Below are 25,643 nucleotides of genomic sequence, written 5' to 3' on the forward strand. Positions count from 1 at the left end.
TCATTGGCGACTCCATTACCCAAAATATTAGACTTAAAAAGAATCATCCAGCGATCATACACTGCTTACCAGGGGGCAGGGCTACTGACGTAAATGCTAATCTGAAGATGGTGCTGGCTAAGGCTAAAATTGATGAGTGTAGAGTGTATAAGGATATTGTTATCCACGTCGGCACCAACTATGTTAGGATGAAACAGTCAGAGATCACCAAGTGCAAAATAGCTTCAGCGTGTAAATTAGCTAGAAAGACGTGTCGGCTTTGAGTAATTATCTCTGGCCCCCTCCCAGTTAGGGGAAGTGATGAGCTCTACAGCAGAGTCTCACAACTAAATCGCAGGTTGAAAACTGTTTTCTGCCCCTCCCAAAAGATAGAATATATAGATAATTGGCCCTCTTTCTGGGACTCACCCACAAACAGGACCAATCCTGGTCTGCTGAGGAGTGACGGACTCCATCCTAGCTGGAGGGGTGCTCTCATCTTATCTATGAACACAGACAGGGCTCTAACTCCTCTAGCTCCACAATGAGATAGGTTGCAGGCCAGGCAGCAGGCTGTTAGCCAGCCTGCCAGTTTAGTGGAGTCTGCCGCTAGCACAGTCAGTATAGTCAGCTTAGTTTTCCCCATTGAGACAGTGTCTGTGCCTCAATCTACGTCGGGAAAATCTAAACATGGTGGTGTTCGCCTTAGCAACATCACTGGAATAAAGACCTCCCCCATCTCTGTCATTTTTTAAAGAGACTTTGATAATATCTCACAACTCAAAATAGGACTACTTAATGTTAGATCCCTCATTTCCAAGGCAATCAGAGTCAATTTACTAAACACTGATCATAACCTTGATGTGATTGGCCTGACTGAAACATGGCTTAATCCTGATGAATATACTGAGTTAAATGAGGCCTCTCCTCCAGGTTGCACTAGTATCCCCCGCGCATCCCGCAAAGGCGGAGGTGTTGCTAACATCTTTGACAGCAAATTTCTCTATATATTTTTTTTTTAATAAACTGTTTTTCGTTTTTTGAGCTTCTAGTCATGAAATCTACGCAGCCTACCAAATGACTTTTTATAGCTACTATTTAAACAGGCCTCCTAGGCCGCATACAGCATTCCTCCCTGAATTCTTATCGGACCTTGTAGTCATGGCAGATAATTTTGGTGACTTCAAAATTCACATGGAGAAGTCCACAGACTCACTCCAAAAGGCTTTCGGAGCCATCATCGATTCAGTGGGTTTTGTCCAACATGTCTTCGGACCTACGCATTGCCACAGTCATACCCTGGATCTTTTTCTCATCCGTGGAATAAATATTGTGGCTCTAAATGTTCTTCCTCATAATCCTGGACTATCGGACCACCATCTTATTACGTTTCCAATCGCAACAAATAATCTGCTAAGACCCCAACCAAGGATTATCAAAAGCCGTGCTATAATTTACCAGACAACCCAAAGATTCCTAGATGCCCTTCCAGACTCCCTCCACCTACCCAAGGACGTAGGAGTACAAAAATCAGTTTACCACCTAACAGAGGATCTAAATGTAACCTTGCGTAATACCCTAGATGCAGTCATACCTCTAAAAACAAAAACGAATTTGTCCAAGAAATTAGCTACCTGGTAAACAGAAAATACCAGAGCCCTGAAGCAAGCGTCCAGAAAATTGGAACGGAAATGGCGCTCCACCAAACTGGAAGTCTCCCGACTTGGAAAGACGGTACCGGGCAATATCGAAGAGCTGCAGCTCGATCAGCCTACTTTTCCAACCTGATTGAGGAGAATAAAAACAATCCAAAATAAATGTTTGATACAGTCGCAAAGCTAACTAAAAAGCAGCATTCCCCAAGAGAAGATGGCCTTCACTTTAGCAGTGATGAATTCATTAACTTCTTTGACGAAAATAAGTTCACGATCATTGGAAAGCAAATTATGGACTCCTCTTTGAATCTGCATATCTCTCCAAAACTCAGTTGTCCAGAGTCTGCACAGAACTGCCAGGACCTAAGATCAATGGAGACACTGGACTTTTTTTAATCCTGTATCTCTCGAAACATTCACGAAAATAGTCATGGCCTCCAACCCTTCCAGCTGCCTACTGGACCCTATTCCAAGTACTTCCTGTGCTTGGCCCTCCTATGTTGAACATAATAAATGGCTCCCTATCCTCCGGATGTGTACCAAACTCACTAAAAGTGGGGTAATAAAGCATCTCCTGAAAAAGCCAAACCTTGACTCAGAAATTGTATATCGAATCTCCCATTCCCCTCAATATGTTTTGAAAAAGCTGTTGCGCAGCAACTCACTGCCTTCCTGAAGACAAATGATGTTTATGAAATGCTCCAGTCTGGTTTTAGACCCCATCATAGTACTGAGACTGCACTCGTGAAGGTGGTAAATGACCTTTTAATGGCGTCAGACCAAGGCTCTGCATCTGTCCTCGTGCTCCTAGACCTTTGACACCATCAATCACCACATTCTTTTGGAGAGATTGGAAACCCTAATTGGTCTACACGGACAAGTTCTTGCCTGGTTTAGATCTTATCTGTCGGAAAGATATCAGTTTGTCTCTGTGGATGTTTTGTCCTCTGACAAATAAATTGTACGTTTCGGTGCTCCTCAAGGTTCCGTTTTAGGATATATTTCACAATATATTCTACCTCTTGGTGATGTCATTCGGAAACACAATGTCAATTTTCACTGGTATGTGGACGACACACAGCTGTACATTTTGAGGTAACATGGTGAACCCTCAAAATTGCCTACCCTGGAAGCCTGTGTTTCAGACATAATGATCACTCTTTTGACTAACATATCAAGAATATTTCAAGGGCAGCTTTTTTCCCCCATCTTCGTAACATTGCAAAAATCAGAAACTGTTTGTCTATCCATGTGAGAGACGCAGACTCTGTCTCAATCTTTAAGTCTTTACTGAAGACTCATCCCTTCAGTAGGTCCTATGATTGAGTGTAGTCTGGCCCAGGGGTGCGATGGTGAACAGGGGATTCTCTGCCTCTGACCCTATCACTGGCTTACTAGTGCTCTTCCATGCCGTGCCGTCCCTAGGAGGGGTGCGTCACTTGAGTAGGTTGAGTCACTGACGTGATCTTCCTGTCCGTTTTTGCGCCACCTCGGGCTCGTGCGGTGGAGGAGATCTTCGTGGGCTATACTCAGCCTTGTCTCAGGGTAGTAAGTTGGTGGTATGTTGATATCCCTCTAGTGGTATGGGGGCTGCGCTTTGGCAAAGTGGGTGGGGTTATACAGTGGGGAAAAGAAGTATTTAGTCAGCCACCAATTGTGCAACTTCTCCCACTTAAAAAGATGAGAGAGGCCTGTAATTTTCATCATAGGTACACGTCAACTATGACAGACAAATTGAGAAAAAAAATTCCAGAAAATCACATTGTAGGATTTTTAATGAATTTATTTGCAAATTATGGTGGAAAATAAGTATTTGGTCACCTACAAACAAGCAAGATTTCTGGCTTTCACAGACCTGTAACTTCTTCTTTAAGAGGCTCCTCTGTCCTCCACTCGTTACCTGTATTAATGGCACCTGTTTGAACTTGTTATCAGTATAAAAGACACCTGTCCACAACCTCAAACAGTCACACTCCAAACTCCACTATGGCCAAGACCAAAGAGCTGTCAAAGGACACCAGAAACAAAATTGTAGACCTGCACCAGGCTGGGAAGACTGAATCTGCAATAGGTAAGCAGCTTGGTTTGAAGAAATCAACTGTGGGAGCAATTATTAGGAAATGGAAGACATACAAGACCACTGATAATCTCCCTCGATCTGGGGCTCCACGCAAGATCTCACCCCGTGGGGTCAAAATGATCACAAGAACGGTGAGCAAAAATCCCAGAACCACACGGGGGGACCTAGTGAATGACCTGCAGAGAGCTGGGACCAAAGTAACAAAGCCTACCATCAGTAACACACTACGCCGCCAGGGACTCAAATCCTGCAGTGCCAGACGTGTCCCCCTGCTTAAGCCAGTACATGTCCAGGCCCGTCTGAAGTTTGCTAGAGTGCATTTGGATGATCCAGAAGAGGATTGGGAGAATGTCATATGGTCAGATGAAACCAAAATAGAACTTTTTGGTAAAAACTCAACTCGTCGTGTTTGGAGGACAAAGAATGCTGAGTTGCATCCAAAGAACACCATACCTACTGTGAAGCATGGGGGTGGAAACATCATGCTTTGGGGCTGTTTTTCTGCAAAGGGACCAGGACGACTGATCCGTGTAAAGGAAAGAATGAATGGGGCCATGTATCATGAGATTTTGAGTGAAAACCTCCTGCCATCAGCAAGGGCATTGAAGATGAAACGTGGCTGGGTCTTTCAGCATGACAATGATCCCAAACACACCGCCCGGGCAACGAAGGAGTGGCTTCGTAAGAAGCATTTCAAGGTCCTGGAGTGGCCTAGCCAGTCTCCAGATCTCAACCCCATAGAAAATCTTTGGAGGGAGTTGAAAGTCCGTGTTGCCCAGCGACAGCCCCAAAACATCACTGCTCTAGAGGAGATCTGCATGGAGGAATGGGCCAAAATACCAGCAACAGTGTGTGAAAACCTTGTGAAGACTTACAGAAAACGTTTGACCTGTGTCATTGCCAACAAAGGGTATATAACAAAGTATTGAGAAACTTTTGTTATTGACCAAATACTTATTTTCCACCATAATTTGCAAATAAATTCATTAAAAATCCTACAATGTGATTTTCTGGATTTTTCTTTCTCATTTTGTCTGTCATAGTTGACGTGTACCTATGATGAAAATTACAGACTAAATACTTTTTTCCCCCACTGTATCCTGTCTGGTTGGCCCTGTCTGAGGGTTTCGTCGGACGGGGCCACAGTCTCCCCGACCCAGCCTCCAGTATCTATGCTGCAATAGTCTATGTGCTGGGGAGCTAGGGTCAGTCTGTCCTATCTGGTGAAATTCTCCTGTCTTATCTGGTGTCCTGCACGCTGCTATGGAACCCTGACCGGTTTATCGGATGTGCTACCTTATCACGGACTGTCTCTCTCTCTCAACCTCTCTCTCTCTCAACCTCTCTCTCTCTCTCAACCTCTCTCTCTCTCTCAACCTCTCTCTCTCTCAACCTCTCTCTCTCTCAACCTCTCTCTCTTGCTCTCAACCTCTCTCTCTCTCTCGCTCTCAACCTCTCTCTCTCTCGCTCTCAACCTCTCTCTCTCGCTCTCAACCTCTCTCTCTCGCTCTCAACCTCTCTCTCTCGCTCTCAACCTCTCTCTCTCGCTCTCAACCTCTCTCTCTCGCTCTCAACCTCTCTCTCAACCTCTCTCTCTCAATCTCTCTCTCTCGCTCTCAACCTCTCTCTCAACCTCTCTCTCTCTCTCAATCTCTCTCTCTCAATCTCTCTCTCTCAACCTCTCCCTCTCTCTCAACCTCTCCCTCTCTCTCAACCTCTCCCTCTCTCTCAACCTCTCCCTCTCTCTCAACCTCTCCCTCTCTCTCAACCTCTCCCTCTCTCTCAACCTCTCCCTCTCTCTCAACCTCTCTCTCTCTCTCAACCTCTCCCTCTCTCTCAACCTCTCCCTCTCTCTCAACCTCTCCCTCTCTCTCTCTCAACCTCTCTCTCTCTCTCTCAACCTCTCTCTCTCTCTCTCTCTCTCGCTCAACCTCTCTCTCTCTCTCTCTCTCTACCTCTCTCTCTCTCTCTCTCTACCTCTCAATGCTCAGCAATGAAAAGCCAACTGACATTTACCCCTGAGGTGCTGACCTGTTGCACCCTCTATATGCGCTTTGATTATTATTTGACCCTACTGGTCATCTATGAACATTTGAACATCTTGAACAATGATCTGGCCGTAATGGCCATGCACTCTTATAATCGCCACCCGGCACAGCCAGAAGGGGACTGGCCACCCCTCAGAGCCTGGTTCATCTCTAGGTTTCTTCCTAGGTTCCTGCCTTTCTAGGGAGCTTTTCCTAGCCACTGTGTTTCTACATCTGCTGTTTGGGGTTCTACGCTGGGTTTCTGTATAAGCACTTTGTGACATCTGCTGATGTAAAAAGGGCTTTATAAATACATTTGATTTGATCTGCACGCCGACAGACCACATCACAATTAAGGGACTGGTCTTAGTGATTCCAATTTGTCTATATGTAGCAGAGCTAAAATGTGCCTACAATAAAGTATACAGTGCATTCGGAAAGTATTCAGACCCCTTCCCTTTTTCCACATTGTTACAGTACAGCCTTATTCTAAAATTGATTAAAAAAATTAAAATCCTCCATCTACACACAATACCCCATAATGACAAAGCGAAAACAGGTTCTTCGAATTTTTTGCTAATTTATAATAAATAACAGAAATAACTTTACATAAGTATTCAGACCCTTTGCTATGAGACTTGAAATTGAGCTCATTTGCATCCTGTTTCCACTGATCATCCTTGAGATGTTTCTACAACTTGATTGGAGTCCACCTGTGGTAAATTCAATTGATTGGACATGATTTGGAAAGGCACACACCTGTCTATATAAGGTCCAACAGTTGACGGTGCATGTCAAAGCAAAAACCAAGCCATGAGGTTGAAGGAATTGTCCGTAGAGCTCCGAGACAGGATTTTGTCGAGGCACAGGTCTGGGGAAGGGTACCAAAAAAAATTCTGCAGCATTGAAGGTCCCCAAGAACACAGTGGCCTCCGTCATTCTTAAATGGAAGAAGTTTGCAGCCGGCCGCGACCAGGAGACCCATGGGCGGCGCACAATTGGTCCAGCGTCGTCCAAGGTAGAGGAGGGTTTGGCCGGCAGGGATTTGGGTTCGTTTCCCACGGGGGGCCAGTATGAAAAATAAAAAAATAATAAATAAAATAATGTATGCTTTCACTAACTGTGAGTCGCTCTGGATAAGAGCGTCTGCTAAATGACTAAAATGAAATGAAAATGAAGTTTAGAACCACAAAGACAGGCCAAACTGAGCAATTGGAGAAGAAGAACCCGATGGTCACTCTGACAGAGCTCCAGAGTTCCTCTGTGGAGATGGAGAACCTTCCAGAAGGACAACCATCTCTACAGCACTCCACCAATCAGGCCTTTATGGTAGTGTGGCCAGACGGAAGACACTCCTCCGTAAAAGGCACTTGATAGCCCGCTTGGAGTTTGCCAAAAGGCACCTAAAGACTCTCAGACCATGAGAAACAAGATTCTCTGGTCTGATGAAACCAAGATTGAACTTCTTGGCCTGAATGCCAAGGGTCCCGTCTGGAGGAAACCTGGCACCATATCCCTACGGTGAAGCATGGTGGTGGCAGCATCATGCTGTGGGGATGTTTTTCAGCGGCAGGGACTGGGAGACTAGTAAGGATCAAGGGAAAGATGAACGGAGCAAAGTACTGAGAGATCCTTGATGAAAACCAGCTCCAGAGCGCTCAGGACCTCAGACTGGGGTGAAGGTTCACCTTCCAACAGGACAACGACCCTAAGCACACAGCCAAGACAACGCAGGAGTGGCTTCGGGACAAGTCTCTGAATGTCCTTAAGTCGCCCAGCCAGAGCCCGGACATGAACCAGATCGAACATCTCTGGAGAGACCTGAAAATAGCTGTGCAGCGACGCTCCCCATCCAACCTGACAGAGCTTGAGAGGATCTGCAGAGAAGAATGGGAGAAACTCCCCAAATACAGGTGTGCCAAGCTTGTAGCGTCATACCCAAGAAGACCTCGAGGCTGTAATCACTGCCAAAGGTGCTTCAACAAAGTACTGAGTAAAGGGTCTGAGTACTTATGTAAATGTGATATTTCAGTTGATTAAACAATTTTTTTTTTGCTTTGTCATTATGGGGTATTGTGTGTAGATTGATGAGGGGAAAAAACTATTTAATCAATTTTAGAATAAGGCTGTAACGTAACAAAATGTGGAAAAAGTCAAGGGGTCTGAATACTTTCCGAATGCAATGTACACTCACAGCAGCCATTCATGTCTGCTATAGTCTCGTAAACCTGACCCTAGGTAACAGTAAATAGGGCCTGGTTTCAATGATGGACTCTTCCTAAGTTGTTACCTTACCCGCTTGAATAAAATACAAAATAGTAGAGAGCAATAGGGCTGTGACAGTCATGGAATTTTGGATGACAGTAATTGGTCAGCCAAATGACCGTTGTCACCATAATAACCGTTCGAATAGCACAACAACAAATGTTCTCCTCCACTCCTGACTGCATGTGCTGCCATAGAAATAGAATGAATAGAACAGGCATCCCCATTCAAGTCAATGAGTGCATTTCATAAGTGGCTAGTTTGCCTGAACTACCTTCACTAAAACTACTGCAAAGATTTTGCCTGCAACGTTATTAATTATTATAAAAAAATAATAATAATTCCTTATCAAAGTTTCCAAAAGAGTCCAGCATTGAAACCAGACCCTAGTCACTGTTGCCTAGGGTTGGGTTTTCGTGACTAGGTCTGATAAGCTGTGTAGTGAAAGATGCAGTTGAAACATCCATCCACAAACCAAGCATAAGCAATCTCCCATCTTTCAGATGGCACTAACATGGAAAACAAAGCCAGAGATTGAACCATTATTGCATTAAACAAAGCTGTCCATTCACCCACAACACTTCAGTTAGAGATGGAATCCTAAAGAAAATAAGCCTCAATGGCCAGACTTCGGACTAATAAGGCTAAGCCAATGACCAACTAAACTAAACATTATTTCCAATTCTGTATTTGTAAAGGGGTAGTGCTGATCTGAAGCATTCGTGAGATGTGATCATGCTAGCCATGCCATCCTGTGTGAACAGAGGCATAAAGTCCCTCCTACGCAGAGTGCATTAGTTCCCTCTGAATCTCTGCTCCCTCAAGCAAATGGCAGAGCTGACAACAAATCCTTCTCTATCCCACCTTAATATCCTTTACATTGAAATGCAGACAGTGTGTGTGTGTGCATTGGAGGACATGCCATCTAGCACATTATAGATTTGACTGCAGCATGGATCCACAGGAGAAAGGGATGACAACCTGCAGGAGCAAAGCCCCTTGACATCAGCAACAACAACCAACAAGACTGTTGGCCTGCCTGCCGGAGGTCAGAGCAGTGGAGTGGAATGCCAAACTAAGGAGATTACACCCTCTTTCTCCCAGCCCAGAGAGTAGCTCCTGCCATGCCTGCCACAAGCCAACCAAAACCCTGGCTGGACACATCTGTGACCAGGGCCAGGCAAACAGACAGTCGACATCACTTATCTGGCTCAACATATAGGCCATTTTATAATCTTTAAAGCACTCAGTGCAAAACCAAAATGTTTACACCACTCTCTATGGTAAGTTGCTGCGTAAACAACAAGGTAACCAGAGACGTTTTGCTCTATCCTCACAGTCTTCCAGTAAGGGACTGGGCAATACAGCGACAGTATGATGTAGCCAAAAAGCAAGCAACGCTGGGCAAATTAATGCTCCAACCGCTGATATATTTTGAGAGGTGAAGTGAAAAGCAATGTTTTAACCCAGGGCAGTAGAGCTGGTGGATGAGTCAGTCGGTCAGCCTAGAGCTATTTTTCTGTGGTCCTGTATGGCTCAGTTGGTCGAGCATGGTGCTTGCACTGCCAAGTTTGTGGGTTCGATTCCTGGGGCAACCCATACGTAAAACTGTATGCATGCATAACTAAGTTGCTTTGGATAAAAGCGTCTGCTAAATGTTATATATATATTATATATTATTATTATTATCATTATATATTATTCTCCTCCTGGTGGCCTGTTGTACAGAGGAATGCTCTGTCTCTCTGACTGAGAACGTCCTCATGGAGCTGCAGTGTCATTACAGCCAGAGAGAGAACAAGAGGAAGAAATGTGTGTGTGTGTGTGTGTGTGTGTGTGTGTGTGTGTGTGTGTGTGTGTGTGTGTGTGTGTGTGTGTGTGTGTGTGTGTGTCTCTCTCTCCACCAAATTCCATCCCACCCAGCAACATATCCCCTTCGGTCTCAGCTGGCAAAACCTTAGATCAATACCACTCAACAGAGACCTCCCACCTGGCACCTCAAGTACCTTCTAAAAACAGCCTTCTGAGTTGAACAGCTTTTAGGCACCTTTGTTCATCACACCGTGACACTTTTTACTCAGCATTATCAGGGCTTGTGTTCAATGTGAACTTTGTACCCACAGGCAAAACCATTGCACAATGTGTTTCATCAACCGTCCAACTGGTGTTTGTCAGCTAAAAGCAGGGAAAGAAGAAACAAAAATGAAACTGAAAGACAGCACATGTTGGCTAATAAGTCCAGCAACATTCCTGTTCCTTTCGTTTCACTGAGCTTAACAAGAAATGACGACGACCCGTACACAACACTTGAAACAGAAATGCCAAACTCAAAGGGGCCAAAAGTCATTTGTTTCCAATGGAGGCTATGGGTACCTCTCTTCTCTCCTAGTCCTGTAGATCTGGGCAGCTTCTTAACCTCCTGCCGTAATACTAAATGTCACAACAGTTGCTGTTGGAAAAGGCTCCAAGGAGAGAAACAAACTGTCCAAGAATGTTGTACCAATTAATTCTGCATTGAGATTCCACTGCCCTGACCTTTTTTCATGCTCCAAGGCAGCCTGGATAAACGAAGAAGGCCAGTTGAGGCTTGTCGAGCTCAGCTCCCAGTTCATACTGGGCCCTGTGTAGCTCAGTTGGTAGAGCATGGTGCTTGCAACGCCAGGGTTATGGGTTCGATTCCCACGGGGGGCTAGTATGAAAATAAAAAAAATGTATGCACTCACTAACTAAGTCGCTCTGGATAAGAGCTTCTGCTAAAATGTAAAATAATGTTATTAGCAGTCAGCAGCAAGTAGACTATTTCAATTGAACTAGGGGGAAGGACATGTGAAATAGGGTACTAAGCCTTTGACTCTCACGTACTCAACATTAATATACTAAAAAGAGAAGTTCTCTCTCCTCCTGAGTCAAAGACATACAGTGCATTCGGGAAAGTATTTAGACCCCTTGAATTTTTCCACATTTTGTTACGTTACAGCCTTATTCTAAAATTGATTAAATAAATAATTATCTACACTCAATACACCATAATGTCAAAGTAAAAATAAAAAACAGAAATACCTTATTTAAATAAGTATTGAGACCCTTTGCTATGAGACTCGAAATTGAGCTCAGGTGCATCCTGCTTCCATTTATCATCCTTGAGATGTTTCTACAACTTGATTGGAGTCCAGGGGTGGTAAATTCTATTGATTGGACATGATTTGGAAATGAACACACCTGTCTATTTAAGGTCCAACAGTTGACAGTGCATGTCAGAGCAAAAACCAAGCCATGAGGTCGAAGGAATTGTCCGTAGAGCTCCGAGACAGGATTGTGTCGAGGCACAAATCTGGGGAAGGGTACCAAAACAATTCTGCAGCATTGAAGGTCCCCAAGAACACAGTGGCCTCCATCATTCATAAATTGAAGTAGTTTGGAACTACCAAGACTCTTCCTAGAGCTGGCTGCCCGGCCAAACTGAGCAATCGGGGGAGAAGGGCCTTGGTCAGGGAGGTGACCAAGAACCCGATGGTCACTCTGACAGAGCTCCAGAGTTCCTCTGTGGAAATGGGGGAACCTTCCAAAAGGACAACCATCTCTACAGCACTCCCCCAATCAGGCCTTTATGGTAGTGTGGCCAGACGGAAGACACTCCTCAGTAAAAGGCACTTGACAGCCCGCTTGGAGTTTGCCAAAAGGCACCTAAAGACTCTCAGACCATGAGAAACAAGATTCTCTGGTCTGATGAAACCAAGATTGAACTTCTTGGCCTGAATGCCAAGGGTCCCGTCTGGAGGAAACCTGGCACCATCCCTACGGTGAAGCATGGTGGTGGCAGCATCATGCTGTGGGGATGTTTTTCAGCGGCAGGGACTGGGAGACTAGTAAGGATCAAGGGAAAGATGAACGGAGCAAAGTACTGAGAGATCCTTGATGAAAACCAGCTCCAGAGCGCTCAGGACCTCAGACTGGGGTGAAGGTTCACCTTCCAACAGGACAACGACCCTAAGCACACAGCCAAGACAACGCAGGAGTGGCTTCGGGACAAGTCTCTGAATGTCCTTAAGTGGCCCAGCCAGAGCCCGGACATTAACCAGATCGAACATCTCTGGAGAGACCTGAAAATAGCTGTGCAGTGACGCTCCCCATCCAACCTGACAGAGCTTGAGAGGATCTGCAGAGAAGAATGGGAGAAACTCCCCAAATACAGGTGTGTCAAGCTTGTAGCGTCATACCCAAGAAGACTCGAGGCTGTAATCGCTGCCAAAGGTGCTTCAACAAACTACTGAGTAAAGGGTCTGAATACGTATGTAATTGTGATTTCAGTTCTTGTATTTTTTCTAAATTTGCAAAAAAATCCAAAAAGCTGTTTTTGCTTTGTCATTTTGGGGTATTGTGTGTAGATTGATGAGGATTGTTATTTACATCCATTTTAGAATAAGGCTGTAACAAAATTTGGAAAAGTCAAGGGGTCTGAATATTGGTATTTTATTAGGATCCCCTTTAGCTGTTGCAAAAGCAGCAGCTACACTTCCTGGGGTCCACACAAAACATGACACAATACAGAACACTAATAGACAAGAACAGCTCAAGGACAGAACAACATAAAAAAAAAATTAAAGGCACACGTAGCCTACATATCAATACATACACACAAACTATCTAGGTCAAATAGGGGAGAGGCTTTGTGCCGTGAGGTGTTGCTTTATCTGTTTCTTGAAACCAGGTTTGCTGTTTATTTGAGCAATATGAGATGGAACGGAGTTCCATGCAATAATGGCTCTATTTAATACTGTACGCTTTTTTGAATTTGTTCTGGATTTGGGGACTGTGAAAATACCCCTGGTGGCATGTCTGGTGGGGTAAGTGTGTGTGTCAGAGCTGTGTGTAAATTGACTATGCAAACAATTTGAGATTTTCAACACATTAATGTTTCTTATAAAAAGAAGAAGTGATGCAGTCAGTCTCTCCTCAACTCTTAGCCAAGAGAGACTGGCATGCATAGTATTTATATCAGCCCACGATTACAATGAAGAGCAAGACGTGGCGCTCTGTTTTGGGCCAGCTGCAACTTAACTAGGTCTTTCCTTGCAGCACTGGACCACACGACTGTACAATAATCAAGATTAGACAAAACTAGAGCCTGCAGAACTTGCTTTTTGGAGTGTGGTGTCAAAAGAGCAGAGCATCTCTTTATTACGGACAAACATCTCCCCCTCTTTACAACCATTGAATCTATATGTTTTGACCATGATAGTTTACAATCTAAGGTAATGCCAAGTAATTTAGTCTCCTCAACTTGTTCAACAGCCACACCATTAATTTCCAGATTCAGCTGAGGTCTCGAATTTAGGGAATGATGTTCAGGACCAGTTTATTAGTGGCCACCTATTGCTAAACTGACTGCAACTCTTTGTTAATGGTTTCGGTGACTTCATTAGCTGTGGTTGCTGATACGTATATGGTTGAATCATCAGCATACATGGACACACGTGCTTTGTTTAATGCCAGTGGCAGGTCATTGGTAAAAATAGAAAAGCGTAGAGGGCCTAGAGAGCTGCCCTGGGGTACACCACACTTTACATGTTTGACATTGGAGAAGCTTCCATTAAAGAAAACTGAGTTCAATTAGATAGATAGCGCTGAATCCACGATATGGCAGAGGTTGAAAGGCCATAACACATACAGTGGGGAAAAAAAGTATTTAGTCAGCCACCAATTGTGCAAGTTCTCCCACTTAAAAAGATGAGAGGCCTGTAATGTTCGTCATAGGTACACGTCAACTATGACAGACAAAATGAGAAAAAAAAATCCAGAAAATCACATTGTAGGATTTTTAATGAAATTATTTGCAAATTATGGTGGAAAATAAGTATTTGGTCAATAACAAAAGTTTCTCAATACTTTGTTATATACCCTTTGTTGGCAATGACACAGGTCAAACGTTTTCTGTAAGTCTTCACAAGGTTTTCACACACTGTTGCTGGTATTTTGGCCCATTCCTCCATGCAGATCTCCTCTAGAGCAGTGATGTTTTGGGGCTGTCGCTGGGCAACACGGACTTTCAACTCCCTCCAAAGATTTTCTATGGGGTTGAGATCTGGAGACTGGCTAGGCCACTCCAGGACCTTGAAATGCTTCTTACGAAGCCACTCCTTCGTTGCCCGGGCGGTGTGTTTGGGATCATTGTCATGCTGAAAGACGCAGCCACGTTTCATCTTCAATGCCCTTGCTGATGGAAGGAGGTTTTCACTCAAAATCTCATGATACATGGCCCCATTCATTCTTTCCTTTTCACGGATCAGTCGTCCTGGTCCCTTTGCAGAAAAACAGCCCCAAAGCATGATGTTTCCACCCCCATGCTTCACAGTAGGTATGGTGTTCTTTGAATGGAACTCAGCATTCTTTGTCCTCCAAACACGACGAGTTGAGTTTTTACCAAAAAGTTATATTTTGGTTTCATCTGACCATATGACATTCTCCCAATCCTCTTATGGATCATCCAAATGCACTCTAGCAAACTTCAGACGGGCCTGGACATGTACTGGCTTAAGCAGGGGGACACGTCTGGCACTGCAGGATTTGAGTCCCTGGCGGCGTAGTGTGTTACTGATGGTAGGCTTTGTTACTTTGGTCCCAGCTCTCTGCAGGTCATTCACTAGGTCCCTCCGTGTGGTTCTTGGATTTTTGCTCACCGTTCTTGTGATCATTTTGACCCCACGGGGTGAGATCTTGCGTAGAGCCCCAGATCGAGGGAGATTATCAGTGGTCTTGTATGTCTTCCATTTCCTAATAATTGCTCCCACAGTTGATTTCTTCAAACCAAGCTGCTTACCTATTGCAGATTCAGTCTTCCCAGCCTGGTGCAGGTCTACAATTTTGTTTCTGGTGTCCTTTGACAGCTCTTTGGTCTTGGCCATAGTGGAGTTTGGAGTGTGACTGTTTGAGGTTGTGGACAGGTGTCTTTTATACTGATAACAAGTTCAAACAGGTGCCATTAATACAGGTAACGAGTGGAGGACAGAGGAGCCTCTTAAAGAAGAAGTTACAGGTCTGTGAGAGCCAGAAATCTTGCTTGTTTGTAGGTGACCAAATACTTATTTTCCACCATAATTTGCAAATAAATTCATTAAAAATCCTACAATGTGATTTTCAGGAGAAAAAAAATCTCAATTTGTCGGTCATAGTTGACGTATACCTATGATGAAAATTACAGGCCTCTCTCATCTTTTTAAGTGGGAGAACTTGCACAATTGGTGGCTGACTAAATACATTTTTTCCCCACTGTATGTTTTTTCAACAACAGGTTATGGTCAATAATATCAAAGGCTGCACTGTAATTTAACAGTACAGCTCCCACAATCTTATTATTATCAATTTCTTTCAACCAATCATCAGTAATTTGTGTCAGTGCAGTACATGTTGAGCGCCCTTCCCTATAAGCATGTTGAAAGTCTGTTGTCAATTTGTTTACAGAGATATAGCATTGTATTTGGTCAAACACAATTTTTTGCTAAGAGCTGGCAGCAAGCTTATAGGTCTTCTGTTCGAACCAGTAAAGGCCGCTTTACCATTCTTGGGTAGCGGAATTACTTTGGCTTCACTCCAGGCCTGAAGACAAAGACTTTCCTCTAGGCTCAGATTAAAGATATGACAGATACAGTTGAAGTCGGAAGTTTACATACACCTTAGCCAAATACATTTAAACTCAGTTTTTCACAATTCCTGACATTTAATCCTAGTAAGAATTCCCTGTCTTAGGTCAGTTATGATCACCACTTTATTTTAAGTATGTGAAATGTCAGAATAATAGTAGAGAGAATGATTTATTTCAGCTTTTATTTCTTTCATCACATTCCCAGTGGGTCAGAAGTTTACATACACTCAATTAGTATTTGGTAGCATTGCCTTTAAATTGTTTAACTTGGGTCAAACATTTTGGGTAGCCTTCCACAAGCTTCCCACAATAAGTTGGGTGAATTTTGGCCCATTCTTCCAGACAGAGCTGGTGTAACTGAGTCAGGTTTGTAGGCCTCCTTGCTCGCACACGCTTTTTCAGTTCTGCCCACAAATGTTCTATAGGATTGAGGTCAGGGCTTTGTGATGGCTTCTCCAATCCCTTGACTTTGTTGTCCTTAAGCCATTTTGCCACAACTATGGAAGTATGCTTGGGGTCATTGTCCATTTGGAAGACCCATTTGCGACCAAGCTTTAACTTCCTGACTGATGTCTTGAGATGTTCCTTCCTCATGATGCCATCTATTTTGTGAAGTGCACCAGTCCCTCCTGCAGCAAAGCACCCCCACAGCATGATGCTGCCACCCCCGTGCTTCACGGTTGGGATGGTGGTCTTCGGCTTGCAAGCATCCCCTTTTTTCCTCCAAACATAACGATGGTTATTATGGCCAAACAGTTCTATTTTTGTTTAATCAGACCAGAGGACATTTCTCCAAAAAGTACGATTTTTGTCCCCATGTGCAGTTGCAAACCGTAGTCTGGCTTTTTTATGGCGGTTTTGGAGCAGTGGCTTCTTCCTTGCTGAGCGGCCTTTCAGGTTGTCGATATAGGACTCGTTTTTACTGTGGATATAGATACTTTTGTACCCGTTTCCTCCAGCATCTTCACAATGTCCTTTGCTGTTGTTCTGGGATTGATTTGCACTTTTTGCACCAAAGTATGTTAATCTCTTGGAGACATCTCCAATTGACTCAAATGATGTCAATTAGCCTATCAGAAGCTTCTAAAGCCATGACATCATTTTCTGGAATTTTCCAAGCTGTTTTAAGGCACTGTCAACTTAGTGTATGTAAACTTCTGACCCACTGGAATTGTGATACAGTGAATTATAAGTGAAATAATCTGTCTGTAAACAATTGTTGGAAAAATTACTTGTGTCATGCACAAAGTAGACTAACCGACTTGCCAAAACTATAGTTTGTTAACAAGAAATTTGTGGAGTGGTTGAAAAACGAGTTTTAAATGACTCCAACCGAAGTGTATGTAAACTTCCGACTTCAACTGTAGGAGTGGCTATAGAGTCAGCTACCATCCTCAGTATCTTTCCATCTAAATTGTCAATGCCAGGAGGTTTGTCATTATTGATCGATAACAATAATTTTTCCACCTCTCCCACACTAACTTTACAAAATTCAAAACTTGCAATGCTTTTCTTTCATAATTTTTTTTATGCATGAATACGATGGCTCACTGTTCATTGTTGGCATTTCCTGCCTAAGTTTGCCCACTTTGCCAATGAAGTAATCATTAAAATAATTGGCAACATCAAATGGTTTTGTGATGAATAAGCCATCTGATTACTTTCCGAACGCACTGTACATTCAGTAAGCAACAAGGGGATAACATAAAGAACATTCAGTGCCTGCAGCTATCTCACAGATAGGCCTAATGCCTATAGGGTAGAAGCGGGATTGAGGAAATTATTTCAAAGGGCACAAAGACATAAGAACCCAGTTCTGGTCATGCATTGTACATCTACATGAATGGAGCACATTCCGCTCCCACTTCCCCTTCCAGGCTCACAATTGATACAAAGATTAGGCTATATTACAAATGTCCTTCATATTTCTTACCAGAGCACAATTTAGCCAATTTGCCAGTTAGCTACATATGTACTTGAGTATTTGTCATTTAAAAACCTATTTTCTGTGTATTTGCGTATTTTCAAATAATGTGGCCTGAATCAGTTACTTCCATTCGAAGTATTTGAAAGTATTTTTCAAATAATTTCCTATAAATAGCCTGCTATTTGAAAGTATTTTTAAACACTATTTTCAAATACCTGGGTTAAATGCATGGGAGTGAGTTTGAGTCAGTGTATTTGAGTATTTTCAAATACTTTCCAAGTATATTTCCAAATACATTCCAATATTAAACTACACGTCATTTCAAAAAAATAGCTAAATACTTACTTCCAAATGCCTTTGAAAGTAATGAAAGTACCCTAAATAGTATTAAAACCCAGGTCTGTTAGCTACTAGACTAACTGACGTTCACATCACACCCAAAACCATAAAAGTGTATGCAATTATATAGTACCCCTTCCTAAAATACCCAGTACACTGAGCAGCATAATTGGTGTGGCTTTGCAAGACCGTGATACTGTAGATCTTATCAGTAAGAAGATACTGTACTACCACATTCAATCCCTAAAGACTTCATTTGTCAGTGTGAATTACTGCAGTCAGGAGATTGTGTAACCCCTTCAGACGAGTGCCCAAGCGTTGTTAAGCATAAGCACTCAGGTCTGGTCCTTATCAGAGTGGTGTTGACCAACCACAGTGTGAATCAAGTGTTTACGTTCCGTTTCAGCAGTATCACAACTCTGCTCTAGTCAGACAGTGGCTCGGGACAAAGAGTGGGTCTCTGTAGCCGCCTTGAGTGTTGACGGATTTAAGAGTTTAATACACAAAACATATGTGATTGGACTTGTACTGTTATGCATACTGTACTCCAATGGAGTGCAAAGAAAGAAGAGAACAGGATTAGGCTGACTGCTATGCCAGAGTTATGGGATTGGGTCTCTGTGGGACTAATCCATGTGTGGAAGAAAAGGCTAACGATATTAATTTAAACCTAGTTTGTCGTAATATCTGCAACATCAAAGGAAAATATATTGAATTGTTGCTCTATACTCTAGCATTAGTCTATACAGAGATGCTATTCAGAATTTCAGACTACATTTGTAATGAAAATCTCATACGGCCTTATTCTACCTTTCTTTGTTTACTCTGCCTGAGGGCAAAGACTGTGTTATTTTGTGAATCAATGGTTGGTCCGCCATCCTTTGGCAGAAAACGTTTGTATATCAACAAATTATTTACACTCCATTCCCCCCTAATTTAACCTCTGGGCCCTGACTATGACCAACACTGTTACCACTTATAATTCTGGACACCTCAGGGTCTGTACTGGAGGAGAAAGGATGACCAGTCAAACTGACCTGTATCTCCTCGTAGGCCTCGTCAATAGTGGTGACCTGGTGCTGCTCGTGTAAGGCTGGCTCGTCACAGAAGAAGCACACCAGGCTCTTGTCGCTAAGGCAGAAAAGCTTGACCTTCTCGTGGTCCTTGCAGGGATAGGAACTCCTCTGCGCGTTGAGGATTGCATCCAGCGGGAAGGCTGAGTAGCGTTCCACGATGTTGGACAGCTTGAGGCTTGGGGAGAGAAGAGGGTCTGCGAAGGTCCTCCTGCACTCAGGACAGTCTCGTACACCATGGGGCTCCTGTCTGCTCCAGTGCTCAGTGATGCACTTTCGACAGAAATAGTGCTCACAGCCGAAACTGACAGGGTCCTGGTAGATACTCAGACAGATGGAACACAGGAGCTCATCCTTCAGACAGCAAGCCATTTGCAAACACAGAGGTTGAGCTGCATCTAACTGCACACTGGCTATACTTTTTTAATACAATGCTCTGGCCTGTGAGAGATCAACTCAGGGTTTTTTTCTTGACTGGCAGTTCATTGACATCCACTTCAGAATCTTGGCCACTCTTCTATGATTTTCCTGTAGAGGGAAAAAAACAGCCATATCCATCTGAGAGCACTATCCAACAAGCAGCAATTCACATATACGGGTATTAAAAATGTGTATACATAAAACTACATCTGATAAAGGGATCAAGGATACTGGCATTGCTGACTAGCGCTAAGTGCAGTAAACCAACTATCTTTGCCTTCATCTATTGGTAAACAATAGCCAGCAACGACAGACTGGTTGCTGGAAGTTAGCTATGATTTTACAACTTGTTAGGAAATGTGAACCACTGTCAATACTTTGCCTTATCAAAAGGATATAGCTTTTTTAATTGCATTCTCCTTGTCTTCTAGCTACGAAGATTGAGTGTCGCTCACAGTAACTGCAGTATTTTTACCATTGATTTTGACCTGTCCTCCCTTCGACACTGGTCATATCAGCTAGCAAGCTAGCTATGTTTTGAAGCTAGCCAGCTACGGCTAACGAATCGACATGTTTATAAAACGTGAGACAGCAGGCTCCCTTCAGTTGCCAAACAAACGTATTTAACTAACGTTAACGTTTGTTACCTGTATATTTCTGTACTTTACTTCGCTTGTCAGTTAGCTCATCATTAACATTTTCAGTTGTCAAACTGACAAACTAACGTTAGCTTGCTAGCGTTTGCTATCTAACGTTAATTGGCTAGCTAGCGAGCTAGTTATAGCTAACGTTAGTTGCCTTGCTGGCCAGCTGGATTTGTAAACATAGCTATCATCTGCTTCCTCCATAGGGAAGATAATGTGCTAAACTTACCTTAGCAAGTCTCCTTCTGTAACGTTACTTCAAATCAGTGTGCTTTAAACGCGACCCTGTCTGATCTTTCCCAAAACAATCAAAGAAGACAGCTCCACATCATATAAATCATTTCAGACAACCTCACTCACGGCACGGCTGTCACACTGACATGCACAACTTCTGACTTTCTGCTCAGGTCCCTTTCAGGAAGGAAAGGAACACAGATAGAACAATGAGCCAGATAATTCACCGGATGTATAAATGTGAAGCATCCGGTTGGCGTTTCCACTCACTACCAAATATGGTGATGAGAGGAAGCCCAGTGGCCAGCAGTGGGAGAATATCAAGCGAGATGGATTTTGTCTGACATTCTGCTAAATTTCTCATCGATGAAACATTTGATCTCCATACAGTTTATTGTTTCCAAACTTAGACTCTATAACAAACAGAGTGGACTGCGTTTTGTAGACCTTTTGCCTAAGTTTCTAAAAAATGGGGTTGTTTAGAAGGGGTGCAAGGGCGAATTTAGTTATTGCAGTTGTGCACTTCACAGAGTAGGCGTTCCCTAACGGAAATATGAAAATAAATGCTAGAACGCGCCAATAGTATCTCACTAGCTCGTGATTAGCTCTGCCCAACTTCTTGCTTGTTCTGCCCACTATGATTCATTTGCTCCCATTGGAAATGACAGTATACGGTCTATCTTGTGTGAATTATAAACAAATATTTGACAGCAATAGCGCAAACCAACTCTTCTTCTTCTTCTTTGGTATCATGGCATGCCGCCACCTACTGTGCGATAGTGTATGTTCAACCACGTTACATTTGTGTGTTTTTCTTTTAAATAAATAAATGATATTTGCAACACCAACCAACCCTAAACCTATATAACACTATTTCATAAAACATCTCAAAACATCTTATAACTCTTCTGCAGTCGAATCTCATACACAGTTACTTCTCTGCAGCTGCCACCTACACTGCCTCCAGTGATGCTATCTCTTTCATTGTTACCCAACGCTTAGGTTTACCTCCACTTTACTCATATCCTTCCATATCCTTGTCTGTACATAATGCCCTGAATCTTTTCTACAACATCCGGAAATCTGCCCCCTTTATTCTATGTACCCAACGCACTAGAAGACCAGTTCTTAAAGCCTTTAGCCGTATCCTTATTCTAGTCGTCCTCTGTTCCTCTGGTGATGTAGAGGCTAACCCAGGCCCTGCAGCCCTCAGTATCACTCCTACTCCCCAGGCACTATCATTTGTTGACTTCTGTAATCGCAAAAGCCTTGGTTTCTTGCATGTTAATATCCGAAGTCTACTTCCTAAGTTTGAGTTATTCACTGCGTTAGCACACTCCGCCAACCCTGATGTTCTAGCAGTGTCTGAATCCTGGCTTAGGAAGGCCACCAAAAATTCTGAAATTTCCATCCCCAACTATAACATTTTCCGTCTAGATAGAACTACCAAAGGGGGTGGAGTTGCAATCTACTGTAGAGATAGCCTGCAGAGCTCTATCATACTATCCAGGTCTGTGCCCAAACAGTTTGAGCTTCTACTTCTAAAAATCCACCTTTCCAGAAATAAGTCTCTCACTGTTGCAGCTTGCTACAGACCCCCCTCAGCCCCCAGCTGTGCCCTGGACACCATATGTGAATTGATTTCCCCCCATTTATCCTCAGAGTTCGTACTGCTTGGTGACCTAAATTGGGATATGCTCAACATCCCGGCCATCCTACAATCCAAACTAGATGCCCTCAATCTCACACAAATTATCAACGAACCTACCAGGTACAACCCTATATCCGTAAACATGGGTACCCTCATAGACATCATCCTGACAAATTTACCCTCTAAATACACCTCCGCTGTCTTCAACCAGGATCTCAGCGATCACTGCCTTATTGCCTGCGTCCGTAACGGGCCCGCGGTCAAACGACCACCCCTCATCACTGTCAAACTCTCCCTAAAACACTTTAGCGAGCAGGCCTTCCTAATTGACCTGGCCCAGGTATCCTGGATGGATATAGATCTCATTCCGTCAGTAGAGGATGCCTGGTTGTTCTTTAAAAGTAATTTCCTCTCAATCTTAAATAAACATGCCCCATTCAAAAAATACAGAACTAAGAACAGATATAGCCCCTGGTTCTCCTCAGACTTGAATGCCCTTGACCAGCACAAAAACATCCTGTGAAGTACTGCATTAGCATCAAATAGCCCCCGCGATATGCAACTTTTCAGGGAAGTTAGGAACCAATATACACAAGCAGTCAGGAAAGCAAAGGCTAACTTTTTCAAACAGAAATTTGCATCCTGTAGCACTAACTCCAAAAAGTTTTGGGACACTGTAAAGTCCATGGAGAATAAGAGCACTTCCTCCCAGCTGCCCACTGCACTGAGGCTAGGAAACACTTATCACCACCGATAAATCTACAATAATCGAGAATTTCAACAAGCATTTTGCTACGGCTGGCCATGCTTTCCACCTGGCTACCACTACCCCGGCCACCAACTCTGCACCCTCCGCTGCAACTTGCCCATGCCCCCCACCCGCTTCTCCTTCACACAAATTCAGACAGCTGGTGTTCTGAAAGAGCTGCAAAATCTGGACCCCTACAAATCAGCTGGGCTAGACAATCTGGACCCTTTGTTTCTAAAACTAGCCGCCGAAATTGTCGCAACCCCTATTACTAGCCTGTTCAACCTCTCTTTCGTAACGTCTGAGATCCCCAGAGATTGGAAAGCTGCCGCGGTCATCCCCCTCTTCAAAGGGGGTGACACTCTAGATCCAAACTGTTACAGACCTATATCCATCCTGCCCTGCCTTTCGAAAGTATTTGAAAGCCAAGTTAACAAACAGATCACCGACCATTTCGAATCCCACCGTACCTTCTCCGCTATGCAATCCGGTTTCCGAGCTGGTCATGGGTGCACTTCAGCCACGCTCAAGGTCCTAAACGATATTATAACCGCGATCGATAATAGACAGTACTGTGCAGCCGTCTTCATCGACCTGGCCAAGGCTTTCGACTCTGTCAACCACCACATTCTTATTGGCAGACTAAATAGCCTTGGTTTCTCAAATGACTGCCTCGCCTGGTTCACCAACTACTTCTCAGATAGAGTTCAATGTGTCAAATCGGAGGGCCTGTTGTCTGGACCTATGGCAGTCTCTATGGGGGTGCCACAGGGTTCAATTCTTGGGCTAACTCTTTTCTCAGTGTATATCAATGATGTCGCTCTTGCTGCTGGTGACTCTCAGATCCACCTCTACGCAGACGACACCATTTTGTATACATCTGGCCCTTCATTGGACACTGTGTTAACAAACCTCCAAACGAGCTTCAATGCCATACAACACTCCTTCAGTAGCCTCCAACTGCTCTTAAACACTAGTAAAACTAAATGCATGCTCTTCAATCGAACGCTGCTGGCACCCGCCCACCCGACTAGAATCACTACTCTCGACGGGTCTGACCTAGAGTATGTGGACAACTACAAATACCTAGGTGTCTGGTTAGACTGTAAACTCTCCTTCCAGACTCACATTAAGAATCTCCAATCCAAAGTTAAATATAGAATCGGCTTCCTATTTCGCAACAAAGCCTCCTTCACTCATGCTGCCAAACATGCCCTCGTAAAACTGACTATCCTACCGATCCTTGACTTCAGCGATGTCATTTATAAAATAGCCTCCAACACTCTACTCAGCAAATTGGATGTAGTCTATCACAGTGCCATCCGTTTTGTCTCCAAAGCCCCATACACTACCCACCACTGTGACCTGTACGCTCTTGTTGGCTGGTCCTCACTACATGTTCGTTGTCAAACCCACTGGCTCCAGGCCATCTATAAATCACTGCTAGGCAAATCCCCGCCTTATCTTAGCTCATTGGTCACCATAGCAGCACCCACCCGTAGTCTGCGCTCCAGCAGGTATATCTCACTGGTCATCCCCAAAGCCAACACCTCCTTTGGCCGCCATTCCTTCCAGTTATCTGCTGCCAATGACTGGAACGAATTGCAAAAATCTCTGAAGCTGGAGACTCTTATCTCCCTCACTAACTTTAAGCATCAGTTGTCAGAGCACCTTACCGATCACTGCACCTGTACACAGCCCATCTGAAATTAGCCCACCCAACTACCTCATCCCTATATTGTTATTTATTTTGCTCTTTTGCACCCCAGTATCTCTATTTCCACATAATCTCTTGCACATCTAGCATTCCAGTGTTAATACTAATTGTAATTATTTTGCACTATAGCCTATTTATTGCCTTACCTCCATAACTTGCTACATTTGCACACACTGTATATATATTTTCTGTTGTATTTTTTACTTTATGTTTTTTTACCCCATATGTAACTCTGTGTTGTTGTTTTTATCGCACTGTTTTGCTTTATCTTGGCCAGGTCGCAGTTGTAAAGGAGAACTTGTTCTCAACTGGCTTACCTGGTTAAATAAAGGTGAAATAAAAATAAATAAAATAAACACTCAAACTACTTTGACCCTATTTGCTCCTTCACCATGCCAACGGCCTGAGAGGACAGGACACCCCCACTCGACACACCCTGTAACTCTTCTTTAGTCAAATCTCGTATACCCAAATACTTCTCTGCAGCTGCCACCACAGCATCTATTTTTTGTGATTTATGTTCCATTTCTGCGATACAGTTGATATTGCTATGAACGCTAAGAAGCCAACCTTACTGAAATTCAAAACACTCCTATCCCTCTGTGATGACACAAATCAACTACTCACTGGGATCCTCTCAGGATTCCTCACGCTTGACCAATCCTCCTCTACTTTCTTCACTGCCTCAGCATACGACACCTTCTGCACTACTCTGACTCTGGTCACTTCAACCTGCCTCTCTTGCACCAGACACTACTGATTCCCAGCAACATGGGCACCCCTACAGTTGACACACACAACTTTATCCACCGAAAAGATACAATCCTCTGTCCCATGCCCTCCTGCACACTTCCCACATCTTGGAATCTCCTTCCTACACACTGCTGCGACATGACCATAAACGTTGCACCTGAAACAGCGCAATGGATTTGGCACAAAAACTCTAACTGGATAAAATATATACAGTATCCTAACATGACTTTGTCTGGTAGAGACTCTGACTTAAAACTCAAAAGGACTGACAGTGACAGCACCAAACGGCGGGCGTCACAAACACCAGGAATCTACAACTTCAATTGCCTCACCTCCACACTTAACGCTACCCCAGAAATCACTCCTTTCAATGGTGCCCTGTTCCTAAGAGCAAAGCAAGAAACAGATCTTGACCCCATTTGCGTGACACGGCGCGCCTACTCCCTCTGGTCAGAAGAAACTCAAACAAAAATCACAAGTCCACTACAGATT

The 25,643-nt window shown here is 43.6% G+C and overlaps 1 protein-coding gene across 2 annotated transcripts in view; it reads right to left on the bottom strand.

Moving 5' to 3' along the window:
• Positions 1–20,455, bottom strand: part of trim62.1 (tripartite motif containing 62, tandem duplicate 1) — a 55,929-nt gene extending 35,474 nt beyond the window's left edge. Inside the window, exons 1-2 of one of the 2 annotated variants that reach the window (XM_084167333.1) lie at positions 20,278–20,455; positions 18,949–19,512 (exon numbers count right to left, since the gene is read on the bottom strand). In XM_084167333.1, the coding sequence (XP_084023459.1) occupies positions 18,949–19,356 (408 nt within the window). In that variant the 5' untranslated portion in view covers positions 19,357–19,512; positions 20,278–20,455. The remainder of the gene's footprint in view (positions 1–18,948; positions 19,513–20,277) is intronic. The other variant, XM_084167332.1, reaches the window with a different exon arrangement.
• Positions 20,456–25,643: the final 5,188 nt, after the last annotated feature.

This window comes from Coregonus lavaretus (assembly GCF_964263955.1).
Source record: "Coregonus lavaretus genome assembly, chromosome: 8".
NCBI classification, from domain to species: Eukaryota; Metazoa; Chordata; class Actinopteri; order Salmoniformes; family Salmonidae; genus Coregonus; species Coregonus lavaretus.